The sequence below is a fragment of the Ammospiza caudacuta genome, chromosome 6 (assembly GCF_027887145.1).
Source record: "Ammospiza caudacuta isolate bAmmCau1 chromosome 6, bAmmCau1.pri, whole genome shotgun sequence".
Lineage (NCBI taxonomy): Eukaryota > Metazoa > Chordata > Aves > Passeriformes > Passerellidae > Ammospiza > Ammospiza caudacuta.
The window spans coordinates 64,409,477-64,434,778 of record NC_080598.1 but is presented as its reverse complement, the minus strand read 5'-3'; the positions used below and the strand labels follow the sequence as shown (position 1 = coordinate 64,434,778).

The 25,302-nt window shown below is 41.3% G+C and overlaps 1 protein-coding gene across 1 annotated transcript in view; it reads right to left on the bottom strand.

The window, feature by feature from the left end:
- MAP4K5 (mitogen-activated protein kinase kinase kinase kinase 5) overlaps positions 1-25,302 on the bottom strand; it is a 66,454-nt gene that overhangs the window by 4,562 nt on the left and 36,590 nt on the right. The window contains exons 4-27 of the mRNA XM_058806267.1: positions 24,244-24,308; positions 23,251-23,306; positions 22,751-22,798; positions 22,620-22,662; positions 20,137-20,209; positions 18,106-18,237; positions 16,755-16,817; positions 16,186-16,267; positions 15,114-15,230; positions 14,884-14,962; positions 14,188-14,246; positions 13,722-13,783; positions 10,411-10,453; positions 9,663-9,873; positions 8,909-9,006; positions 8,764-8,805; positions 8,000-8,084; positions 7,798-7,877; positions 6,466-6,526; positions 5,503-5,505; positions 5,303-5,417; positions 5,126-5,184; positions 3,683-3,786; positions 1,417-1,594 (exon numbers count right to left, since the gene is read on the bottom strand). Of these exons, the coding sequence (XP_058662250.1) occupies positions 1,417-1,594; positions 3,683-3,786; positions 5,126-5,184; positions 5,303-5,417; positions 5,503-5,505; positions 6,466-6,526; positions 7,798-7,877; positions 8,000-8,084; positions 8,764-8,805; positions 8,909-9,006; positions 9,663-9,873; positions 10,411-10,453; positions 13,722-13,783; positions 14,188-14,246; positions 14,884-14,962; positions 15,114-15,230; positions 16,186-16,267; positions 16,755-16,817; positions 18,106-18,237; positions 20,137-20,209; positions 22,620-22,662; positions 22,751-22,798; positions 23,251-23,306; positions 24,244-24,308 (1,958 nt within the window). The remainder of the gene's footprint in view (positions 1-1,416; positions 1,595-3,682; positions 3,787-5,125; positions 5,185-5,302; positions 5,418-5,502; positions 5,506-6,465; positions 6,527-7,797; positions 7,878-7,999; positions 8,085-8,763; positions 8,806-8,908; positions 9,007-9,662; positions 9,874-10,410; positions 10,454-13,721; positions 13,784-14,187; positions 14,247-14,883; positions 14,963-15,113; positions 15,231-16,185; positions 16,268-16,754; positions 16,818-18,105; positions 18,238-20,136; positions 20,210-22,619; positions 22,663-22,750; positions 22,799-23,250; positions 23,307-24,243; positions 24,309-25,302) is intronic.

The following is a 25,302-nucleotide window of genomic DNA, read 5'->3' as shown; positions in this document are numbered from 1 at the left end:
ATCAGCACAACGGAGAACTGGGGATTTACAGAATAACTGGGATTGGAAATAACCTTAAATCCCATCCCAGCCATGGCAGGGACACCTCCCACTGTCCCAGGGTGCCCCAGTGCCCAGCCTGGCCTTGGGCACTGCCAGGAATCCAGGGGCAGCCACAGCTGCTCTGGCAATGCCAGCCCAGCCAGGAATTCCCAATTCCCAATCTCCCACCCATCCCTGCCCTCTGGCACTGGGAGCCATTCCCTGGCTCCTGTCCCTCCATCCCTTGTCCCCAGTCCCTCTCCATGTGGGATCAGCTTCCACCTGCCCCAGGCAGAGAAGCTGCCAATGCTCAGGGCTTTCCAAAGCCCTCCAAGGAAGGAATTCCCAGCACTCCCAGGCTTCCCAAAGCCCTCCAAGGAAGGAATTCCCAGCACTCCCAGGTACCAAAGCCCTCCAAGGAAGGAATTCCCAGCACTCCCAGTCTTCCCAAAGCCCTCCAAGGAAGGAACTCCCACCATCCCCAGGCACCAAAGCCCTCCAAGGAAGGAACTCCCACCATCCCCAGGCACCAAAGCCCTCCAAGGAAGGAATTCCCAGCACTCCCAGGCACCAAAGCCCTCCAAGGAAGGAATTCCCAGCACTCCCAGGCTTTCCAAAGCCCTTCAAGGAAGGAATTCCCAGCACTCCCAGGCTTTCCAAAGCCCTCCAAGGAAGGAATTCCCAGCACTCCCAGGCTTTCCAAAGCCCTCCAAGGAAGGAATTCCCAGCACTCCCAGGTACCAAAGCCCTCCAAGGAAGGAATTCCCAGCACTCCCAGGCTTCCCAAAGCCCTCCAAGGAAGGAACTCCCACCATCCCCAGGCACCAAAGCCCTCCAAGGAAGGAATTCCCACCATCCCCAGGCACCAAAGCCCTCCAAGGAAGGAACTCCCACCATCCCCAGGCACCAAAGCCCTCCAAGGAAGGAATTCCCAGCACTCCCTGGCTTTCCAAAGCCCTCCAAGGAAGGAATTCCCAGCACTCCCAGGCTTCCCAAAGCACTCCAAGGAAGGAATTCCCACCATCCCCAGGCACCAAAGCCCCCCAAGGAAGGAACTCCCACCATCCCCAGGCACCAAAGCCCTCCAAGGAAGGAACTCCCACCATCCCCAGGCACCAAAGCCCTCCAAGGAAGGAATTCCCAGCACTCCCAGGCACCAAAGCCCTCCAAGGAAGGAATTCCCACCATCCCCAGGCACCAAAGCCCTCCAAGGAAGGAACTCCCAGCACTCCCAGGCTTCCCAAAGCCCTCCAAGGAAGGAATTCCCACCATCCCCAGGCACCAAAGCCCCCCAAGGAAGGAACTCCCACCATGCCCAGGCACCAAAGCCCTCCAAGGAAGGAACTCCCACCATCCCCAGGCAGCACAGCAGCCGAGCAGGGAGCCAGGGCTCACCTGCCCCGATCTCGGTGAACCAGGAGGAGGCAGAGTTGAGGTTGATTGTCTCGAAGTGCACCACCTGGCCGGGCTCGCTGCCGCGGGAGATGGCCACGCACACCATGGGGTACTCCTGCTCCGGGATCACCAGCATCTCGAACACGTGCAGGGGGCTGGGCAGCGGGAAGTCAAAGTGCTGCCAAGACAAAACAGCGGCTCTGGGTTTGCTTTGCTGTGAAATGACTCTGCAACAGCACGCACAGAGTGGAAATGTACACAGAATATTCTATAGGTGTTATATTTATATTCATATTATTACATTTATATTAACTAAATTTATAATAATAAAATACAAAATAAATATATTTAATAAAAGGTATTTAATACATTAATTATATATATAATATATTAGATCTATTATATTATATATAATACTTCTATATATTTATATATTATATATAATATAGAAAATATTAATTCATAAATATTTTTATATTTAATAAAAATATAAAATATACTATTTGTATATTATATTTACAGTAACTATATTTATATTGATAAAATACAAAATAAATATATTTAATAAAAGGTATTTAATACATTAATTATATATATAATATATTAGAAATACGATATTATATATAATACTTATATATATTTATATATTATATATAATATAGAAAATATTTATTCATAAATATTTTTATATTTAATAAAAATATAAAATATACTATTCGTATATTATATTTATAGTAACTATATTTATATTGATAAAATACAAAATAAATATATTTAATAAAAGGTATTTAATGCATTAATTATATATATAATATATTAGATCTATTATATTATATATAATACTTATATATATTTATATATTATATGTAATATAGAAAATATTTATTCATAAATATTTTTATATTTAATAAAACTAAAATATACTATTCATATATTATATTTATAGTAACTATATTTATATTGATAAAATACAAAATAAATATATTTAATAAAAGGTATTTAATGCATTAATTATATATATAATATATTAGATCTATTATATTATATATAATACTTATATATATTTATATATTATATATAATATAGAAAATATTTATTCATAAATATTTTTATATTTAATAAAAAATATAAAATATACTATTCGTATATTATATTTATAGTAACTATATTTATATTGATAAAATACAAAATAAATATATTTAATAAAAGGTATTTAATACATTAATTATATATATAGTATATTAGATCTATTATATTATATATAATACTTATATATATTTCTATATTATATATATTTCTATATTATATATAATATAGAAAATATTTATTCATAAATATTTTTATATTGAATAAAAAATATAAAATATACTATTCGTATATTATATTTATAGTAACTATATTTATATTTATAAAATACATAAATATATTTAAGAAATTTATTATATATTATATGTATTATATACATTATATATGTAATATATATACTATCGAATAAATTTCTTAAATATATTTTTAAATATATTTTACATATAATTTTTGTATATTAAATTTTATTTTGTATATTTTTATATTATATTATATTACATTATATTACATTATATTACATTATCAAATATAATCAATTATATATTATAGTATAATATATAATATATTATAGTATAATAGATTATATATTATAGTATAATATATAATAGATATATATTACATATGATATATAACATGCTATATATTATATATTTATTTGTAAATAAATTTATTTATATTTAAAATGCCTAAAATAGAAAATATATTAATATTAATACTATATTAATATTATATAGTGAAATATACAGAGTATATTTATAAATATACAGAGCATACAAAATATACTCGGTATATAAATATTTATAGATATATTTAGAAATATTATTGTATATTACTGCATTATTGTGTATTGCACATTACTGTGTTATTGTGTATTACTGTGTATTTATAAATTCCATATTGCATAAATATACAGAATTTTCCCTGCTTTTGAAGCTGGACAGAGGTGAATCGTGGTGTATCACTGCCAGTGCTGGGCTTGATCCAGCACTGAAATAACTTTTATATTACTTAAATTACTTCAGTCACAAGATTTTCTGAGTCAAAACGTGTCCAGCCAGATTTTCAAGTGCTCACAGCCCACAGATGGCACCAGACTGGGGTGCACTTTCCACCCCAAACTCTGCAAAGGTTATTGCACCAACTGCACAATAATTCAACTCCACCAGCAGTGACTGCTTACCTTTATTAACATGAATTTCTGCATTGGCTCATACCACTGGAGCAGGACAATTCCAGACTGCAATGCACCACACAGGTACTTGTGGCCTGTGTAGGGATTTCGTACTATATAAAGTAAAAAAAACCCCAGAAAACAGTAATTTTAAAGCTCTGCAAGTTCACTTCATACTTGAAAAAAAAAAAAAAAAGGAACGAAAACCAAAACCCCAACCCTACAGCTATCCTTACATAAAAGTTAAGAAATAGCATTATAAAATCATCTCATGGCAGGATTAGGCTTGGATGGGACTTGAAGCTCATCTTGTTCCCTCAGTTTCCCACTTGCTGCCTTCTGGCTTCCCACTCCAACATCCCCAGTGATTAAATTGTGCCACATTCCAGATAAACTCAATTACAGCATTAATTAACAACCAGTTGCATTCCTGGGGTCCCTGTTCAGAGACGAGAGGGCAGAAAAGCTCAGTGCCCCTCCCTGGGGTTGGAATAAGTCCCCAGGCAGGGAAGGTGGGAAACTCCTGGGAGCTCTGACAGCCCATGAAATTCAAGAGCCAGGGTTTGGGGTGGATTTTAAACTCAGCTAGACACAGGAGCAGCCTGATTTCAGGAATTATTTGTAAATGTGGCTCTTGGGGGCACTTTAGATGAGCTGAACAGGCTCTCCAAGTGTGCAGTTTTATATTGATATATATAATATTCATATATATATATGTTTATAATATTTCTATTTCTATATTTTAATGTATAATATACATTATATATTTAATATTTATAATTAATATTTATGTTTACAATATTTATATTTTAGGGGTGCAAAGGCACAATCTGCAGATGTGGCACTTGGGGATGTGGGTTAGTGCTGGGCTGGGGGAATGGATGGATGATCTCAGAGGGCTTTTCCAGCTTTGGTAATTCCAGGGTTCTGATTTCACACAGCACCAGGGAAAGGAAAGGACAAATCCACAACTTCCCAAGTTTTAACTCTTCCTGTGCCCTTCAAACTGCACTTACAGATCTGCGTTCCCCTGCCTGAATTTTTATTCCTACTGATCCTTTCCTGGTGGAAAATATTCAAGTTTTCCTCACTAAGGGTTGGACCTGGGTCACACCCTGAGCCAGGTGACAAAGCAGAAAAGCTGTTTGTGGGTGTGCCAGGGCTCTGGGAAGGATTTAATCCCAAAATCCCATCCATCCCTGCCCTCTGGCAGTGGGAATCCCCCTCGGCCCGGCACTCCCTCCCTTGCCAACAATTTCCCTCCATTTTTCCTGCAGCTCCTTCAGGCACAGAAATGCCCCAATTAGGTCACTCTGGAACATCTCCAGGCTGAACCACCCCAATTCCCTGAGCCTTTTTTCTAAACAAAGAACTCTTAATTTTATTAAAAAGAAATGAGTTTCATCAATGCCATGTCCAGGGACAATAGCAAAGCTGGGTTTGTCTGCTCACCTATACAGCATTTGTGGCATCCTTTTGTGTCAGGGATCTTGGTTGTTAAGGCAAATTTCCTGGAATAATAATCACCAAAAAATGCATCAATAACAGATGATGGGGCCCTTCACAACCAACACAATTTATGGCTATTTTCACTTAATTAATAATTGTCTGTAAGTGAAAGGTTTGTACCTTGGTAATATTTTGTCAGGAAATCTGTGGGTTTGAATATGAGCAGCTAATCCTGTTTTTTTGGCTTGCTCAAACAATGCTATTAAATTGTGGGAGTAGAGCTGGAATGTTTTCCCTGCAAGAGAGAAAAGCACAGTTGACATCTCAGCCACTCCTCCACCACAGAACTGTTCAGGAAAATGCAAATATGGAAAAATTACCTTCTGCAAACAGGTGTCAGGTAGGTCAAGTCCAGATATGAAGAAAAATAAATCAAGATAAAAATAATAATGAATATAGAGAAGATCAGAGCTCATTTAATTACAGTTGGTTTTATGCAAACATTTTTAAAAGGCTGTAATTACAAAACAGCAATAAATTATAGAAAATTAATAATATATAGTGTACAGTATATCATATATACTGTTATACAGTATATAAATAAATAATATGTACACAATTATACAGTATATAAATATTATTTATATTTATATACTATTATATAGTATTATATACTATTATATAGTATATAAATAATATGTTCACTATAATATAGTATGTAAATAAATATAATTCTATACTATTATATATTATATAGTATATATATTATAGAGTATATAAATATACTATTACATAGTATATAAATAAATAAAATATTTATATTATAAATTATAAATCAATGTATTTATAAATTATATTATAATTTATAATACAAATTAAATATATAAATAAATATATAATATTTTATATATTCGATTTATATATTAATTTATATATTTCATTTATAATATGAATGAAATTTATAAATAATGTGTTCATATTATAAATTATATTTTAAATTATTTAAGATATTTTCTTATCTATGAACCAAGACAAGTGTTATATAAATCCTGCATGTTTAAAGGCACAGTCCCACCATCAGCCTCCACGGCACAGTGCCTCATTCCTGTCTGGAATGTTCCATTGCAGGAGAGCTGAGAGCCCAGGGATCAGGGAAACTGCTGGATCAGCAGTACCTGAGAGCCACCTTTTTCTCCTGGAGCCCCTTCAGGCCCTGCCAGGGGCTCGGGGCTCTCCCTGGAGCCTTCTCCTCTCCAGGCTGACCCCACACACTGCACTCAGTCATGAGTTAAATGTTCCTGGCTATTTAGAGCTGCAATCATCTCCCCTGTATTGTCACTCACCTGACAGGGACATCAGGGTGTTGTTGATAACGTACAGCCAGGTGCACTTTCGAGGGAATAACTGGAAAAAAAGAAAACAATTTCATTAATAGAAACCTGCAGGAATTTTTAGCTGGGATTTTCTCTGCTTGTTCCACCTCCACCACCATTCCTGCAGGGATCCACAGTGGAGAAAATCCCATTTTCCTGTTTATTCCCTGTTTTACACTCTTAGCCCTGCACAGACAGACCATGGAATATTGGAATAAGTGTCCAAGGGCAGGCTGGACAGGCTGGGAGCAGCCTGGGACAGTGGAAGGTGTTTTGTAATTACAGGTGAAACTGGATGGGATTAAAGTCCCCTTTCATCCCAAACCATTCCATGATTCCAGAACACTTTGTCCCATGTGCCACTCCCACATGCAAAGTAAGAAAATAGGTGTAGGAGAAAGTGTGGAAAGCAAAGATCCAACTGGCTGGACACAAACCCTGAGCACCCCCTAGGAATTTTCAGTTTAACAGAATAGCTTTGGGTTAATTCAGTGTTTCCACTGAAAAACTACAAATGGAACAAAAAAGATCCTCCTGGCACTGGGAGATGTTAACCTTGGACAGACAGGAAGGTGTCTGGAAGATGCAACCAGAATTAAAAGTTGGAGAAATAGCTCAGACTGTGCATTTGGAGGGGAGAAATCAGCAAATGGATAAAAGGAAATGTGGGAACAGTGGTGTGGCAGAAGCCTGTGGGGTTTCCGGTGGTCACACCTGACCTTTGCTAGCTGGGAATGCTCCCAGGGAAAAGGAAATTTTGTTTGAAGTGCACTGAATGTTCTCCCTACCCACCACTGGCACAGCCAACCCTTCACTGGGAATAAAAAAGCACATGGAAAAGCCCAGAGAGGACTGTCAGATGAAATAATTTAGGACAACACACAAGGAATGGGATTCCAAGAACATCCTGACTCTGAAACACCAGATTTAAGACCACGACTGCAGGAAATGGCTTTGGAAAGGGTTAGAAAGTCCAGGAAAAGCTTCTTGGGGATAACAGCAGCAGCTGAATGAAATGACTGAGGGCTTTGCATCCAAGGAGCTGCAATGTGCCATCTAGTGGGGATGGCATGGAGGGAGAGGGGCAGGGAATTGTTCTCCAAGGAGATGGAAGATCTGACAAGCAGCAACTAAAAAATACAGGCAGGTCACGGAACAAATAATTCCCAGGTTTTCCTTATTGGCTTTGATGGGAATCATTTAAGCCCCAGAGCCTGGTATGCACCTTCTCCTCCAGTGCCAAAGTTCACACCCCATAACATCCCCAAATCTGTGCTGTGTGTTCAGCCCTCCAGAACTCACCTGTTCCATGGTTGCTTCATGAAGTTCATTCAAATTCAGAGTGTAGATCCCTTCTTCTGTGCCAAAGATGATGTACTGATCTGAAAAATCAGTGCAAAAGGATTATTCCCTTCCCACTTTGGGAGGTTTCAAATGCAAAGCTAAAATAACTTTACAAATTGTTTTCTTTCCCAGCTCATCACCAAACCTAACACAACTTTACCTTTAGTATCTGGATGTATCCATGAAGTTGCACAATTAATCTTCAAAGGACAACCATCAAAGACTTTGGAAAAACAGGCTCCCATCTGAAAGACACCAAAACTGAAACCTGAAACAAATTTAGAGTGTGAAGAGCTGATTTCCTGGTCACTCACACACAGCTCAACACACATTGCCTTTCACACCTTTTAACTGGAATTCACGGACACTGAAAAATGCAGAGAGGGCTCAAAATTTTATCAAGGACTTTAGGTACTTACTGGGTAAGAACAATCACCCTGGAGGGGTTTAAAATCCATGTGGATGTGGCACTTGGGGACATGGCTCAGTGGTGGCCTTGGCAGTGCTGGGGAATGGTTGGACTCAGTGATCTTAGAGAGCTTTTCCAATCTGAATTATTCTAAATTATCTGAATATTGACTGTTGTTTATTGAATATAAAAATCATATGAATACTGAGTGCTTATAGAATGGCACATGGAGGGAGAACAGGCAAAACCCAGTCATCACTAGAACCTTTTCCCACTTCTGTGCCTCAGCAGGGGCTCCCACTGGAGATCACAACTCAGGGAGCCAGGGGAGCCTCCAACCCTTCCCATCCAGAATGAACAGTGACAGGAAGATTTTAAAAAATGGCAACAAGTTTTATGGATTCAGCACTAGAAAAGGCTGTGAGCTGCAGAAAATCCCCCTAAGTGAGATGGTGCCTTATCCCACCCCAGAGAGAGGAGGTTTCCATAACTCCCAGTGCACACGGATTTCTTACCAGCACCTTCGGAGTCGGAGGCAAACCATTGATTGCTGGTTTCTGTGGGAAGAAAGAAAAGAAGGAAAGATCATAAAACCCCTTTTGTGCACCGATCAGCTGGAGGACATGACAGTGCCAGCAGCCCCAGAGTCCCAGCACCTACAGGGAAGTCTCTCTTCTCCTTTTTCCGTGGCAGCTGAGGGATTTGTCCAGGTCCTTCTGCGTTCTCCTCGATGTGTTTCAGCATCCCATTGCCATTGCCTGAAAAGGAGCCCAGACATGGTTTGCAGCTTATTCACACAGTGAAATAGAAAATCTCCTCCCCTGTGCTGAGCTGGAGTGCAGGAGTGAGCTCTGACATTGCACAGCCACACCTCAGGGAGCTGAACCCTTCCCAGCACTGAGCTGCTCATTTCCCATTATCCAAACAGTCCCTGGGACAAATCCCACTGAGAATAAAGCTGTGGCAAGGTCCTGCCCACACATCCATAGTTCTCCTCCTGTGGCAAGGTCCTCCCCACACATCCATTGTTTGTTTCTCTCCTGTGGCAAGGTCCTCCCCACACATCCACTGTTCCTCTCCTGTAACAAGGTCCTCCCCACACATCCACTGCTTCTCTCCTGTGGCAAGGCCCTGCCCATACATTCACTGTTTCTCTCCTGTGGCAAGGTCCTCCCCACACATCCATTGTTTTTCTCCTGCTCCTGCAGGCAACTCAGTAATGGCATTGATGGCTGAGTGTTCCTGTTTTGGGGAGAACATTCCCACCATGGCTCTGACAAGAACCACACATGGAAAAAGAAAACTTCACCTCATGACCAGCTTGTTAGAAGATGTTCTCTACAGGGAACAGCTGGCTCTGGAGCAATTCCTTTCCCCAGGTGCCAGGCAGCCCTGGGGCAGGTGAGGCACTCACCCAGGTCGCTGTATCTGGCTGTGAGCAGTCCAGGGCTGCTGATGCTGCTGGTCATCCCCATGGGGCAGGAGTCTGCCTGGGGCCCACAGGCTGGGATGCTCTGTCTCCTGTGGGCTGCTGGGGCTCTGCTCTGGCACTCTGGGAAGTGTTTTATTGTCTGGCATCTGTTGTCATCAGGGAGGTTCTCCTCGGGGTAATTGTTCATCCTTGGCTGCAGGGAACCAAAGAGGGGAAAAGTGAGGAACTGGGAATGGACCTGGGAAGAACAAAGCTCAGACAAGTTCAATTTCAGTCACACTGCTGCTACATAAAAATGTATCAGCCTTTGAAACGTGAGAGTGATTTTAGGCACTACAAGAGATAAAAAAGCTCCCTGGTGAGCAGGGACAGGACACAGGGACAGCTGGAGCTGTGCCAGGGCAGGTTTGGGTTGGATCTCAGGGAAAGGTTCTGCTCCCAGAGGGTGCTGGCACTGCCCAGGCTGCCCAGGGAATGGGCACAGCCCCAGAGCTCCAGGAGCTGCCAGGGATGCCCAGGGTGGGATTTTGGGGGTCTGGGCAGAGCAGGAGCTGCCCTGGATGATCCATGTGGGTCCCTTCCAGCTCAGGAGATCTGTGGTTCCATGAAAATAAAACATCTGACAGCAGAATCATTTCAGAGCTTCCTCTCTGATGGAGTATCAGAGGCAGAATGCAGAAGCAGAGGCCATCCCAGCCTGGCTGAACCCCTTGAATCCCACATTTCTCACCTTGGGGGGCAGTGGGGGTGGCCCAGCTCGCTTTAGTGTCGATCTGCAATGACAAGAGCAGCAGCTGTGTGAGTTAAAGCAAAGCCAGAACTCCTTGGGGACTGGAAATCAGATGGACCAGAGGCACAGAAAGGGCAGAGCAGAGCTTTGCACACACAGGGTTAAACCAGAAATGCAAGAGCAGGGGAGAAGCTCATTAATCTCGTTAGAAGTGCTGGTTTTTAATGAACTCCTGTTCTTTCATAAATACCAGTGTAACAGAGCAATCTGTGGGGAAGGAGATTTGAAGTCTGTAAATCAAATCAATTCAGGGACTGGATCTCAGCCTGGAGGGAATTCAGAGAAGGGCCTGGAGTGCCAGGACAAGGTGGGATTGTTTTAAGCTGGAAAAGGGTGGATTTAGGTGAGATACGGAGAAGAAAATCTTCCCTATGAGGGTGGTGGGGCCTGGCACAGGGTGCCCAGAGAATCCCTGGCAGTGCCCAAGGCCAGCCTGGGACAGTGGAAGGTGTCCCTGCCATGGCAGGGGTGGAACAAGATGATTTTAAAGTCCATTCAAACCAAACCATTCTGGGATTCTGGAATCCCAGTTTGCAGCCTTGCTTTGGGATCAGACAAACTCTGGGACACCTGAGCTGTGCAGGATCATCCTCTCCCAGCCAGGCCTTGCTCACGGTGGATTCATCACCATAAAATCTGCTTTTAGGTGTCAGGCACAGCACAGGGACTGAGATAACTCAGGAAGGGGAGCAGGGGAGGCAGCAGAGCTTTGGGATTTTCCTGAGGATCAGGGAAGGAGCCAAGAGAGCAGCCAGCCCTCACTGGTGAGGGGCAAAGCCTCCTGCAGCATTTGAGGGCAGAGGTTTTGGAGCAGAGCAAGGAAGGAGATGCACTCACTCTTCAACATCTTCACTCCCATCTCCAAATTTTGTGAGCAGTCCCCTAAGGCAGAATGTTTACAGAATTAAGAGCTCAGCTCTGAGGTCGACACGTGCAGCTCAACCCCTCCCTGATGTCGCTGAGTTTCACAACAAGCATCTCCCAGCCCTTTCCAAAACAAATAATTCTCTCTGCACTAAATTCCACTCTCTAAGGTCCTTCCCTTCTTCTTATCCCCTAAAAATCACTGGATTCTCTTCCACACCATCAGCTTTCACTTCCCTACCTGGCATTTCAAATATTGTTGAAATGTTTAACAAGAGTTCAACATAAAAAGAGAAAAAAGGAACAGAGGAAGTTACTGGGAGACAAATGGAGAAAAGCCTTTAAAGGGAAGTTTCCTTATTTATACATACACACAAAAGACCCAGACCGTTTCCCACTACAGTGAAAATTTTTGTTTTAAAGCCACTCCAGGGACAACAAAAAAAGAGAAATTGTGACTAGAAGATCAAAGCAGCACCGAAAATATAACCTTGAAGAAAAAAAACCCTGATAAAATTTTGCAAAATGGCAATTTTCAAGCTGTGTCTTTGAAGGGCAATGACCAGGAAAACCCAGCCAAAGTTGGATTAATGTGAAATATCCCTGCAAGTCAAATCTGAGGGAAAGCAGCAGACAGCTGCCAACAGGAATTACTAAAAAATTTAAAGGAGAAAAAGTCTCTTTTTCTGAAAGGTTTTTGTTGCCCAGAGCAGCTGTGGCTGCCCCTGGATCCCTGAAATGTCCCTGTCCCCAAGCCTGGACAGGGCTTGGAGCAGCCTGGGACAGTGGAAGGTGTCCCTGCCATGGCAGGGGTGGAATTGGATGGGTTTTAAGGTCCCTTCCAACCCAAACCTTTCTGGGATTCTATGAAAACCATCAATAAAAAACCACCTCCATAATGCAGGACATTTTTACTAAATTAATTTTAAAATGGAAGGAACCAGATCAGTCACCAGGTACCCATTCTGCTGTTCCCCTTTCCAGCCAAATAAATCCTCAAAGATATCCCACAGCATCGACCCTGACAAAAGGCAAAGGGATGAAAAGCAAGGACCCCCAGCACACATCCTCTGTGCACATCCCAGGGATTACTCACAACTGCTGGACACAGGAGTTATGCATTTCCTGTTTATCTTTCCAGCTGGAAGCGGTTTCCAAGCGAGCAGCACGGATCCCCCAGCCAGGCCTGCTGTCCCTGCCCTCCCTCCCAATGAATCTGTACCTGTTTATTGATTTACAGCCCTGGGAATGCTCGCTGCAGCTTCAGCACAGCCACAGGAACAGGATCAAACCCCTGAGGCCCTGTGCCAGGAGGAGCTCCCCTCCCTTCCCTCCCTGCTCCTGGACCCCCCAGACTCCAGCTGGCTGCAGAAATTCCAGCAAGGCTTCAATCCACAGCTCAGCAGGGTCACACAAACAAAGCAGGGCACGGGGCAGAGCCAGAGCCCCCCAAAGTTCAGCCCCAGAGCCCCCAACCTCCTGCTCCAAGGAGGCTGGCAGCAGGAAAAGCAGGATGCTGAGAAAGGCTGAAATGCTGGCAGTGTACCCCAGCTTTCCAGGGCTGTAATGTCAGCTGACAGCTTATGCAAGGCTTTTATCTGCAGCAAAAAAAAGCCAGAGAAATTCACTGTCTGCTGCTGAGCTCCAAATAAAGATGGGAAACAGGCTCTTTGAGCTGAGCAATGGTTTGAGCCCAGATATCATCTCTGCCTGCATCTGAACCTCCACACTGCTGCCTGCAAATCCTTTAAAGGCAGAATTCACTTTTTTGTAGGTACACACCTAAAACAATTCAGTGCTAACTTGGAGAATTGTGCTCCTGTACCTCAGGCCTGCTTTATCCCAGGGCAAGCAGCTACAAACAAATCTCTCCCTAAAACATTTCACCCCAAACCCCTCCATGGCTGGGTTAGAAATCCCCCAGAGCAGGAGCAGTGGGGCAGTGTTACTGGGCTTGGTAAAAATCAACATTCAGAACTGGTTTCCCCTTTCCTTTCTCGAGTTCAGGCCTTGTCACAGGATGTCACAACCACAGCCACAGCTCAGAAGAGAAGTGTGAGGCCAGGGCAGGATCCTGAAGCAGCTCTGCTGCAGGAAACTCACTGTGGCTGTGTTATGTCACTGTCCTGGCTGTGCATTTACACTTCACTTCCACCTACAAACTTCAAACAAGCTACTGGTGCTGCTTAAAGGGGATTAAAAGTCACTCTGCAAGAGAGCTCACCTAGCCCCTGCAGAAGGAGGGCTGCACACTGGGTAACAGCTCCTTAATTTATCAATATTAAAGCAGATCAGGGCTTATGGTTTGATTTTTTTTAACATATCTCATTTTTCTTTCAGTTTCATAATAAGTCACAGAAATAAAAACTGGTTTTATCTGTACTTACTTATTGCCTCCATCAACAAAAGGATTCCAATGTGAAGCAAAGTCACTGCCAGCTGCCACAACCTGAAGATGCAGAAATTGTCATTTTATTTCCCCCCTGTCAAACTAAATTATCTTAAATCACCTTATCCACAACACACAAAGAGGCCTGAGGGATTCCCCAGCCCTGCAGGACAATCCACAAGCAGAAAAATCGAATTCCAAAAAGAAATAACATCTTACAATCTATAAATTTATATATCCTTCTTAGAGTTAAAAGCAGCACCAGGAAATGGTGTAATGTTCAGGTCAAGCAGCAAAAAGTAACAGGAAAATAAAACCTGATGGTGAAAAATCCAGTAAGGATCATTTAGTGAACTTTAAAAACATTTTTCCAGCAAGCTGCTAAGGGTTGTACCACAAAATATTGAAGATATTGTCATTTTAATAAATAAAACTCATTTTATTTATACCAAACTTGTCCTTACCATTTCATCCCGAGCTTCTGTTTCTTTCCGTAGAGGGGGCTCAAACTGCAGCTTATCAACTAAAAATACAAAAATTTCACAATTAATACACCCAATCTTGCACTGGGATCTTTTCAGTGCTCACTACAGTGAAAAGCAGGCAGGAACAGATGGAAATCTTGTGTACACAACTCTGAATTTGCCTCTCAAAGGAGCAGCACTTCACTATCAGCCTCATTCTCTGAGTGCTTGAATTTGCAAATATGAAACCCACAAGAAAGGCCAAAGGCAAATACCAAGTCACAGAAAGGTAACTATTTAACCACTTGTCACGGTGAAATGCATGTGAAAGAGGAGAAAAAAGCTCTTCAAGAGCAAATTTCCCAGAGTGTGATGGGGCTGCCACTATTGGTGCTACCAAAGGTTTTTAATCAAACCTGCAGATAAAACCATTTCTACCCTCAGCATTTCAGCTCAGATCTATCAGAGTAAATAAACTAAAGAGCAAAAGTATATAAATAAATGAAGGAACTGAGTAATTAGGTAAATAAACTACTATCAGAGTAGTTTGTTAATATTAATTTTAGCTTTGAATAATTATTGTTGAAGATTCACATGCTGCTTCTCCAGGGCTTGCTTCCCAAGTGGAAAGAGATTTTTGGGCAGTGACCCCAGAGGCAAAGCAGCCCCAGAAAGGGAAAGCAGAGCAGAACTCACAGTTGATCTCTGATGCTGTCCTCTCTGCACGGACGTTCCTGTTGGTGGAGCGGATGGTGTGGCGGATGACGGAGTGGGGCTGCAGGGATGGAGGGCAGCACAGGTGAGGGAAATCCAACAGGAACAGGAGCAGCTGCTGTTTCAGCTCCAGTTTTAGATTCCCAAAGCAAAGCAGACCATTTAAAGTGCCAGTTTTAACTAAAAGGCAGAGAATAATAAGATGTTCTCACCTCAAAATCGTCATCGTCCACTTCGCCGTAGTGCGTGTGGTTCTCGGGGTTGTTCACTTTGTCCAACAGCTCAACTGCCAAGGACCTGGAGAGACCAGGCTGCCCCACAAAGCTGTGCTGTAACCACAGCAAAGAGCACACAAAAAAGAAGTTTTAATATGCAATTAATAGAGAATTTTCAGTAATAAACATTCAGTACAGTCATGTCATAGACAACTTTTATGAAAAATCCTTTCCTTAGGATTTTTCCTCCTGAGAAGCTGAGAGACCTCAAGAACAAAATGTAAACAATGATTATCTGCTGCTATAAAATGCAACAAGTAGATCTCTGATCAATCTCATGTGGTTGTTTGTAATTAATGGCCAATCACAGCCAGCTGCCTCAGACTCTGTCCGAGACACAAAACTTTATTATTCATTCCTTCTTTTTCTATTCTTAGCCAGCCTTCTGATGAAATCCTTTCTTCTATTCTTTTAGTATATTTTTAATATAATATATATCATAAAATAATAAATCAAACCTCCTGAAACATGGAGTCAGATCCTCGTCTCTTCCCTCATCCTCAGAGTGACAGAGTTACTGATTTTTTTTTGTGCTTTCACTGTTATTTTAGTGACTCCTCAATGCTGGATTTTCTAAGAACATCAATATGGAAGCACCACACTCTGGGGCACTTGCAAATTAAATTTGAGTCAAACAAATAATTACACTTGAACTTCCCTTTTTTTACAGCAGTAGTTCAGAGCTTGGGAAAGCACAGATACATCAAGAGCTGCTGAAATTTTTGGGAATCAGGAAACTTCTGCACAGCTCCAAGGCTGAGGCAGCCACTTGCAGGAAGGCCAAGGTTAAGAACATGAAGGCAATTTCTGTAATTGGCCAAAAATTGTATAAAACTGTGCAAAAATACTGCACAAAATCCACTTGCTAACAGTTCATTAACGTGTTTTGCCTTCAGATTTCACCACCTGAGTAATAAGGTTTAAAAAAACTGGTTTCCCTTTGGTTTCCTCCTGATCTGTTCCTCATTTTGAAGCTGAAGATCCCTTGCTGAGGTCCCAAGTCACTTACAGAGAGAAGTCTGTCTGCTGTTGGTCTCTTCTTTGGATTTTTTGTAAGTGCTATTTTGACAAAATTATGGAATGTTGCTGACCTTAAAGAAAAAGAGGGTTTATGTTGAATGTTTCAAGGTAATATTGATTTTAAGACAGTTGCTAATCAGATTACAAAAGGCTGTGATAAAGCAGAATATTGTACAGGTATCTAACCTCAGGTTTGAATAATTACATTCCCAACTTAACAAAATAAGGAAAAAACCCATTTGATTAAGGAACCTTGCATGGAAAACATTTTGGTACAGAAAACAAACCAAGAATGGCACCAGGAATTTCTCCCAGGGTAAAGAAACCAGGAAGAGATTAAACCATTCCCTGTCCCAACAACAGGGGGAAGGTCCCCATGACAGGAATTAAGGGGAAACAATAAAGATTTTTCCTCTAGAACATACAAAACATCAAAGAAAGGTCTCTTCTTCAAAAATAACAAATATTTTTGCCCTTTATCTTAGAATGGTTTGGGTTGGATCTTAAGGATCATGAAATTCCAATAAAATATGGATCAAAGGAATGAGCTCCACCTACCATTTTGCTTTTTCCTTTAGCTTTGGTGGTTGAAAATTACTTTTTGACATTAAAAACAGAGCCCTAAAGGGAAAGAAAAAATAATGATATAAGGTGATAAAAATATAATTCATTTCATTCTAAAATCAAAATACTTTAACACTTTATGGTGAGAATCATATTGGTGCAACTGGATTGGAGTTTGCATGGGGATAAAGATGAGATACAGGGAATCTGTTGATTTAATCTTTAAATAAAACATTAGTGCCATAATCTTGTTAAATATCAGGGTATGGCTTCTCTAGTGATTTCCTATCAGCAGTAAATCTGTCCCTGTTCTTCATCAGATTCCTGATTCTGGAATCCCAGAATGGTTTGGGTTGGATGGGACCTTAAATCCCATTTCATTCCAGCCCCCTGCCTTGAGCAGGGACACCTTCCACTAGGGCAGGTGCCACCAAAAATGTAACAACTTCAAGATTTTGCTTCCAATTTCCATTCTGTCTCAGGCTGGAAATGCAGGTGTGTGCTCCATCCCCATCTGTCAGAGCTGGGGCAGCTCTCTGCTGTTCCTGGGGCAGTTGTTTCTTTATCTCTCCCCCAGCCAACCCTCCCTGCAGGAGATCTCTGCTGTCCATGGCCACTGAGTGTCCCTGCAGGGCTGATCCAATGCCAGCATCCCATGGGGAGATGCTCCGCCCAGGGGAGGAGCCAAGCATTCCTACCTGGGCACAATCTGAGCCTGGCACAGCACGGCAGCCTTTGCCCCCTGCACTGCCAGAGGAGCAGCTTTCTGCTGCCCTGCATGGCCAGAGGGAGCCCAGGCCCATCTGCAGCAGCCCTGGAGCTGCAGAGGAAAACTCCCCCCTTGTGCAGGATCCCTGCTGCAGCAGAGCCACAGCTGGCACTGCAGGAGGGCTGAGCCCCCCTGGCATGGGGCTGGGACACCCCCTGACACACAGGGGGCAGGGCATGGTCTGGCTCTGGATGGGGTTTGTTTTCTTTTTTAATACTATTTCATTTGTATTTTAACTTTTCCCTACTAAAGAACTCTTATTCCTACTCCCATATCTTTGCCTGAGACCCCTTAATTTCAAAATTATAACAACATTTCAGAGGGAGGGGGGTTACATTTTCCATTTCAGGGGAGGCTCCTGCCCTCCTTAGCAGACCCCTGGCTTTCCAAACCAAGACACATCAAACATGCAAGAGATTTCAGCAGACTGATGCCTTAAAGACAGACACGGAAACACTGAAGGAACCTCAGTCTGAGTTTCCCCTCCTGGGCTCCAGAGAAGCTCCAGCTGGATGCCCACAGCTCCAGCTGGGACTCAGGGAGGTGCAGGGGGCAGGGCAGCCCCAGGGCACCAACCTCATGGGGTGCAGGTCGAACATGGGCGGCTGCAGCTCTGCCAGCTCGATGGCAGTGATGCCCACGGCCCAGATGTCGCACAGCTGGTTGTACCCCCCGTTCTTCTCCACCGCCGCCACCTCGGGGGCCATCCTGCAAAACCAACACCTCCCTCAGGGCCTGCTCAGAGCAGAACTACACCCTGGGCATGTACATTCAAAATACCCATTAAATATTAAATATTAATAAAATAAAAATTAATTTAATAAAATATTAATTAAATTAAATTAAATTCACAGAATAATCACTGGGTTGGAAGAGCCCTTCAAGATCAGTGAGTCCAACCCAGCCCCAACAGCTCAAGTCACCCCTGGCACCCAGTGCCACATCCAGGCTTTGTTAAACACACCCAGGGATGGGGACTGCACCACCTCCCTGGGCAGAACATTCCAGAACTTTATCCCCCTTTCTGTGAAAAGCTTTTCCCAGCTATCCAACCTGTATTTCCACATATATATATATAAATAAAATAATTAAAAAAAAAATACACACATTTTTATGTGTAATTACTGGATGTCTGTGACAGTGATTTATAATTTAAAATATCTCATATTCCCCCACCAAGAAAAAAAAAAGGGGGGTGGGGTAAAATGAACAGAAGGAATATGTCTAATGGGGTAAGTTAAAGATTTGATGTCTGGATTGGGTTTAAATAAATATTAATTAAAATAATATCAAGTTAATATTAATTATATTCATATATAATAATACACAATATGCAATATATACTAAAATGGATTGTATATTAATATCTACTATTAATTTATATTAATATTACTTAATATTAATATTTATTTAAATTAATACTTTAAAAGTTTTTATTAACATACATAAAATATTATACACTAATTTATACCTATACACCTGTATTTTATAATACTATAAATATACTATTTATATACTATTTATATATAGTATATATATATACTATATACTACAAATATACTATTTATAATACTATAATATTTTATTTATAACCTATACACCTGTACATTTTTATGTCTAATGGAGTAAATTAAGGATTTTATGTTCACATTGGGTTTTGATCACTACAGAAATACTTTTTAAGCTTTTATTAATGTGTACATAAATCATTACACACTAATTTAAGATATACACTCATGATGATTCAATTTGTCTCAATATTATTCTAAAAAGTACGTATTTCAGAGGTTTGGATTTGTTGGGTATTTTTTTCCTAAAGCTCTGGAAATATCTTGGATCTAAGGACAATTTAAGCTATACAATTATAATGATTTAATTTGTTTCAATACTATTCTACAAAGTTTCTATTTCAGGGGTTTGAATTTTTTTTTTCCTAAAGCTCTGGAAATATCTTGGATCTAAGGACAATTAATGTACCTTTTCCACAGTGGGTATAATCTTTTGAAACATCTGAGCACAAAAAAAATGTGCTGAATAGAACATGATAAAAACAAACAAAAATACAGCAAAAATGTCACAATAAAGAGCAAGGTGGGGACACAAATACTCAAAAGCTCCTTATGGATTTCTATAAGCATCTTAGGAGGGGGATGCAATTGGATCACCTCTGGACACATTATTTGCATATGATTATTTGCATATGATTATTTGCACATTAAATGCTGCCTCGTGCAGACATTAATCAGTAGGGATAATTAAAAGATAGTCTGGAAATCTGGTTTTCTTTCTGCACATAAATCACTTTTCATCACTGTTTTTTAGTCACTACAACTGTAAGGCTGAGAAACTAAATAACCATTGGTATCCCTCAAAAAGGGAGAATAATCTGCAAAAATAAATGTGGGAGAAACAACAACTCTGCTTCAAATTCAAGCAGCTTTTGTCACAGCAACAAATCAGTGCTTCCCAGATTTTTACCCTGTGGGCATTTTACTTGGAAGAAAGGGAATTTACTCAATTTCTACAGACGTGTGTGTGTGTGTTTGAGGATTTTTTGGCATAAATACAGCTCAGCTTTGCAGCACAGCAAGCAAAGTGGTTTCTTACCAGTAAGGGGTGCCAATAAAGGATTTCCTCTTTGCAATAGTGGCTGTTATTTTTGCTGCTACCCCAAAGTCAGCTGGAAAATAAAATCAAACCATCAGAGCCTCAGAAATCACAGCTGAAGACCCCAATCTTACAGTGTGATAAGAAAGAACAATCATGTGTCGCATGCAAATTAAAAATTCATTAGGGAAACAGCTGAAGATTGATAATAGGATCATTAATGTCTTCAAAGACAGGACTTCAAATCAAAGAGTTTTCTTTCTACACACAGTTCCTCTCTTAGATCATTTTTTCCACCTCACATTACATCCACCAGAATTTTTGGATGTTCAATTTAAGAGGAAAAACAGCATCATGCCTTGGAAAAGGCACTTTTGGTGTGTTATTTATGGAGGAACTGATGGGGCAGCTGCTCCCTGCCCTGGACACTCAGTCTAGGGGCCAATCATCCCTTGCCCCCAGAAATCCCAAACATCAGGTGGTCCTGCAGAGCCAAAAAACATTTAAATCCATTTTATTTGGATTGATTGGTGGCATGAAAGCTGGAGGATAACTTGGGGAAATGCAAGCAGGCAAAAGGAGGTGCCCCTGTGCATGCCAAGGTTAAAGCAGGGAGCACAAGCTCCTCTCAGTGTTGGGGTTGTACTCAAATTTTTCAGGTTTTACTCAATTTTTTTCCTTTTTAAAGGCTCTTCTTTCCCAACATTCCTGCTTCCAAAGCTCTCCTTTGCCAACACAGCATTCCTGCTTCCCCACAGGGGGCTGGAGGTTGAATTACGGCACAACTGCCCTGAATCCAGGGATGGTGACATCCATGGGATGGTGACACCGATGGGATGGTGACATCCAGGGGATGGTGACATCTATGGCATGGTGGCATCGATGGGATGGCGGCATCCATGGGATGGTGACATCCATGGGATGGTGGCACCCATGGAATGGTGGCATCCATGGTAGGGATGGTGACACCCATGGGATGGTGGCATCCATGGGATGATGACATCCATGGGATGATGACATCTATGGGATGGTGACATCCATGGGATGGTGACACCGATGGGATGGTGACATCCACAGGATGGTGACATCTATGGCATGGTGACATCCATGGGATGGTGGCATCCATGGGATGGTGACACCTAGGGGATGGTGACATCCATGGGATGGTGACATCTCATGGCATGGATGGTGGCATCCATGGGATGGTGACACTGATGGGATGGTGGCATCCATGGGATGGTGGGATCCATGGGATGGTGACATCTATGGCATGGTGACATCCATAGGATGGTGACACTGATGGGATGTGGCATCCACGGGATGGTGCCATCCATGGGATGGTGACATCCATGGGATGGTGGCATCCATGGGATGTTGACATCCATGGTAGGGATGGTGGCATCCACGGGATGGTGACACCGACGGGATGGTGACATCCATGGGATGGTGGCATCTATGGGATGGTGGGATCCATGGGATGGTGGAATCCATGAGATGGTGATATCCACAGGATGGTGACATCTATGGGATGGTGGCATCCATGGGATGGTGGCATCTATGGCATGGTGACACACATGGGATGGGGGCATCTCATGGCAGGGATGGTGACACACCATGGTAGGGATGGTGACATCCATGGGATAGTGGCACCCATGGCAAGGATGGTGGCATCCATGGGATGGTGGCACCCATGGAATGGTGGCATCCATGGTAGGGATGGTGACACCCATGGGATGGTGGCATCCATGGGATGATGACATCCATGGGATGATGACATCCATGGGATGGTGGCATCCATGGGATGATGACATCCATGGGATGGTAGCATCTATGGGATGGTGACATCCATGGGATGGTGGCATCTATGGGATGGTGACATCCATGGGATGGTGACATCCATGGGATGGTGACATCTATGGGATGGTAGCATCCATGGGATGGTGACATCCATGGGATGATGACATCTATGGGATGGTGACATCCATGGGATGGTGACACCCCATGGCAGCTTCTCCCTGCAGACCTGGGAGTTTCCCTCTCCTCCACCTTTGTGGAATTGCCCAACACCACACTCAGAGCCAGGAGCAGATCCCACTTTTGCAGAGGCTGCCCCAAACAGGGGATTCCTCAAAGGCTCTGAGGGATAAAAACTGACATCCAGGCAATGCCAGCCTGGCAAATTCCAAGAAAATCTGGGAGGCTTAAAGGCTCAGTGGTTGAATAATGAAATTATCTACAATTTATTGATAAAATACAAAATTTCTCATCTCCTCCACAGCCTAGCCATGGATACACACTTTGTCATCACCTTCCAGCACCATCTATTGCCCCAAATAATCATGGAATCATTTATTTTGGAAAAAACCTTTGAATGATGGAGTCCAGCCCTCCCCCAGCACTGCCCCACGTCCCCAGGTGCCCCCTCCACGTGGCTCCATAAATGACATTATTCAAATCCAGATCACAGAACTCAGGCAACTCACCCAATTTTACATCTCCGTGGTCTGTTAGGAGAATGTTTGCACCCTAAAACAAAATAAATTCAGAATCTTTATCAGGAATATTTTCCCTGCATTTGGAGCTGTAAGATAAATTTGTCAAGGTTCCAAGTTACCTTTATATCTCTGTGCATTTTGCCCTTCATGTGTAAATAAGCAAGACCCTGGAAATAAAAGACACAATGAATTATTCTGCCATTTGTTAACATCCCACAAAGCCAATTCTGTTTAAAAAATTTAATTTTCTCAATCTGTTTGATTTGGAAATGGAGACATTTGAGATTTGCAGATAAGAGATGCTTCATCTTGTATTTCTTTGCTATCAGCAAAGAAATGAAAGAGAATTTTATTTATCTGGCTGCTGTATTTTACCCCCACACATCATTAAATTTACCACCACAGGGTGGGCAGGCAGTTCAAAATTTAAGCAAATATTTGCAGTACATCCCACTAGAATTTCTTGGTCATCTTTATTTATTTATATTATGGAAAAGAACAGGCTACCCCTGGTTAATTGGTGTCTGCTTGATTCGCAACAGAAACTGCACCAATTTTCTGTACCTGCTTTATTTCCAAGGAATAAACACTTTACTGTGCACCTGCACAAGTACAGTACCTGTAGAGTTTCTCTGCACACATAAGCAATTTGCAGCTCTGACAGAGGTCCTGTTACTGGAAATAAAGATTCAAAAATTAACTTTACACACAGAGCACATAAATAACACTGAGAAGCAGCCAAAGAGGGATTTGGCCATGCCAAAGCTAAAGGCTGGTTTTACATAATCTGCATTGTGCCCTGAGCTGAAAAGAGGGGTTTGTTTGCTTGTTTTACAGAAAGGCTTTCTGTAAAAAAACCCCAAACAGAAAACAATACTCACAGTGAGAAGAAAACCTGCTTTCACTGCATCTAATTATTATTTTATGAGTGATTTTGTAGCACTCTGCTGTTAGCAGGAAACTAAAAGTGACATCTGCTAATATTTAAATATTAGAAATTAGAATGTTTCATATCAGGGGCTTGGAATTGTTTTAAATTGTTTTAATTCTTTTAAAATTGTTTTTAATTGGGTTTTTTTGTCTAAACAGCTGAAAAATAAAGCAGAAAGAGCTCAGACATCCAAAAACTCAGTGTTATCATTTAAAGGCACAGCAAGTCCCCAACTGTTTTTCCAACAACTCAAATAAATTATTCTACAGCATCAACAACTCCAGATGAAACTTCAGGAAGGAAAATATGGTATTTCACAGGGGGAGGAATAGAAGTCATTTTTCCCCTTTAAAGATCAAATTTGGAGATTTCCCAACGATAACTCCTTCCTCATCCCATGCACAGTGTCCATATCCAACTGTTCTGCCATTAAATGTCAAATATTAAATGTCAAATATTTAGTAAATGTCAAATATTATGTCAATATTGTAAATATTAACAATGCTGCTCACCATATCTGGAAAGTGCTCTCAAAATCTACTGACTGTAGCCAAAAAACACTTTCTGCCCCCCAAAAACCCCCACTTCCAGTGCCAACTGTTCCCTGTAAGTTTATTATTTATTTTTCTTTTTGCAGAAAGGTTCCCAAAGTAAAAAAAGTGAAAATAATTGGCCAAGTACCGTGGTAGATGTCCTGGAGGGATCCCCCACCACAGTATTCCATGCATATCCACAGCTTCTCACGGCTGCAAAGCAAAATTCAAACACAGGCATCAGAAACTGATTGATCTGGATGCAGAACAGCATAATTTAAATTATTTTCTATTATTCTTTACCACTCTCTGTTAAAAATACACATTCTGATACATGACCAGCAGTTACACTGTTATTAATCCAAATTCTCCTGTTATGAATATAAATTCTCATGTTATCAATATAAAAATATTGATATTAAAATATAAAAATATAATTTTCACCAATCAAAACATAAGTGTTATGCCAAAGTCTCTGAGAAATATTTAAACATGATTAAATATAAAAAGTGGTGCTTTAACTGTACAATAAAGCACCTGAGGCTTATCTGCTATCAGCAAAATTACATTAAATATCACACTAAACTCAGTGTTTCAATCTTAAATTGAAATTACTTCATTATATATAAAAAACTCTCCTAAATTCAGAATTAGAAATTAGAAATTTAGTTCCAACTGAGTCCATTTGGGCTGCAGGGATTATTTAAATGCAGCCCTCCAAGAAAAAGATGAAGTCTCACAGAAAAAAGACAAGCAGACAAAGTGCAGATTTACATTCCCACAGAGCCAATTGATAAATGGCAGAGTTGCACAGAAATGGAGACTATTCCCTGATTTCCTGCATGATATTTAATGTATAAATATAAATAAATTTATAAAATTTATTGTATAATATTTAATATTTTCCTGTATAGTATCTAATGGAAGGTGCAGGGAGCTGACACCACCCTGGTTCTGCCTCTGTTACACCAGAACAGTGAGAAATGTTATTTCCAGCAGCTCAGATTTTTAACTCCCCAGCCATGGTTTCATAGCCCAGACAACTATAATTAAATAAAATATCCAAAGGCAATTCTGCTCTAGAGAAATAATGAGCTGCTCTTATATTAGAACTGATAAATGTGTGAGTAGGACTGGATATGTTGCAAGAGTCTCCAAGGGAAATGTTTCTTTCTGTTCCTAGTGATAAAAATATTCCAGCCTTTTG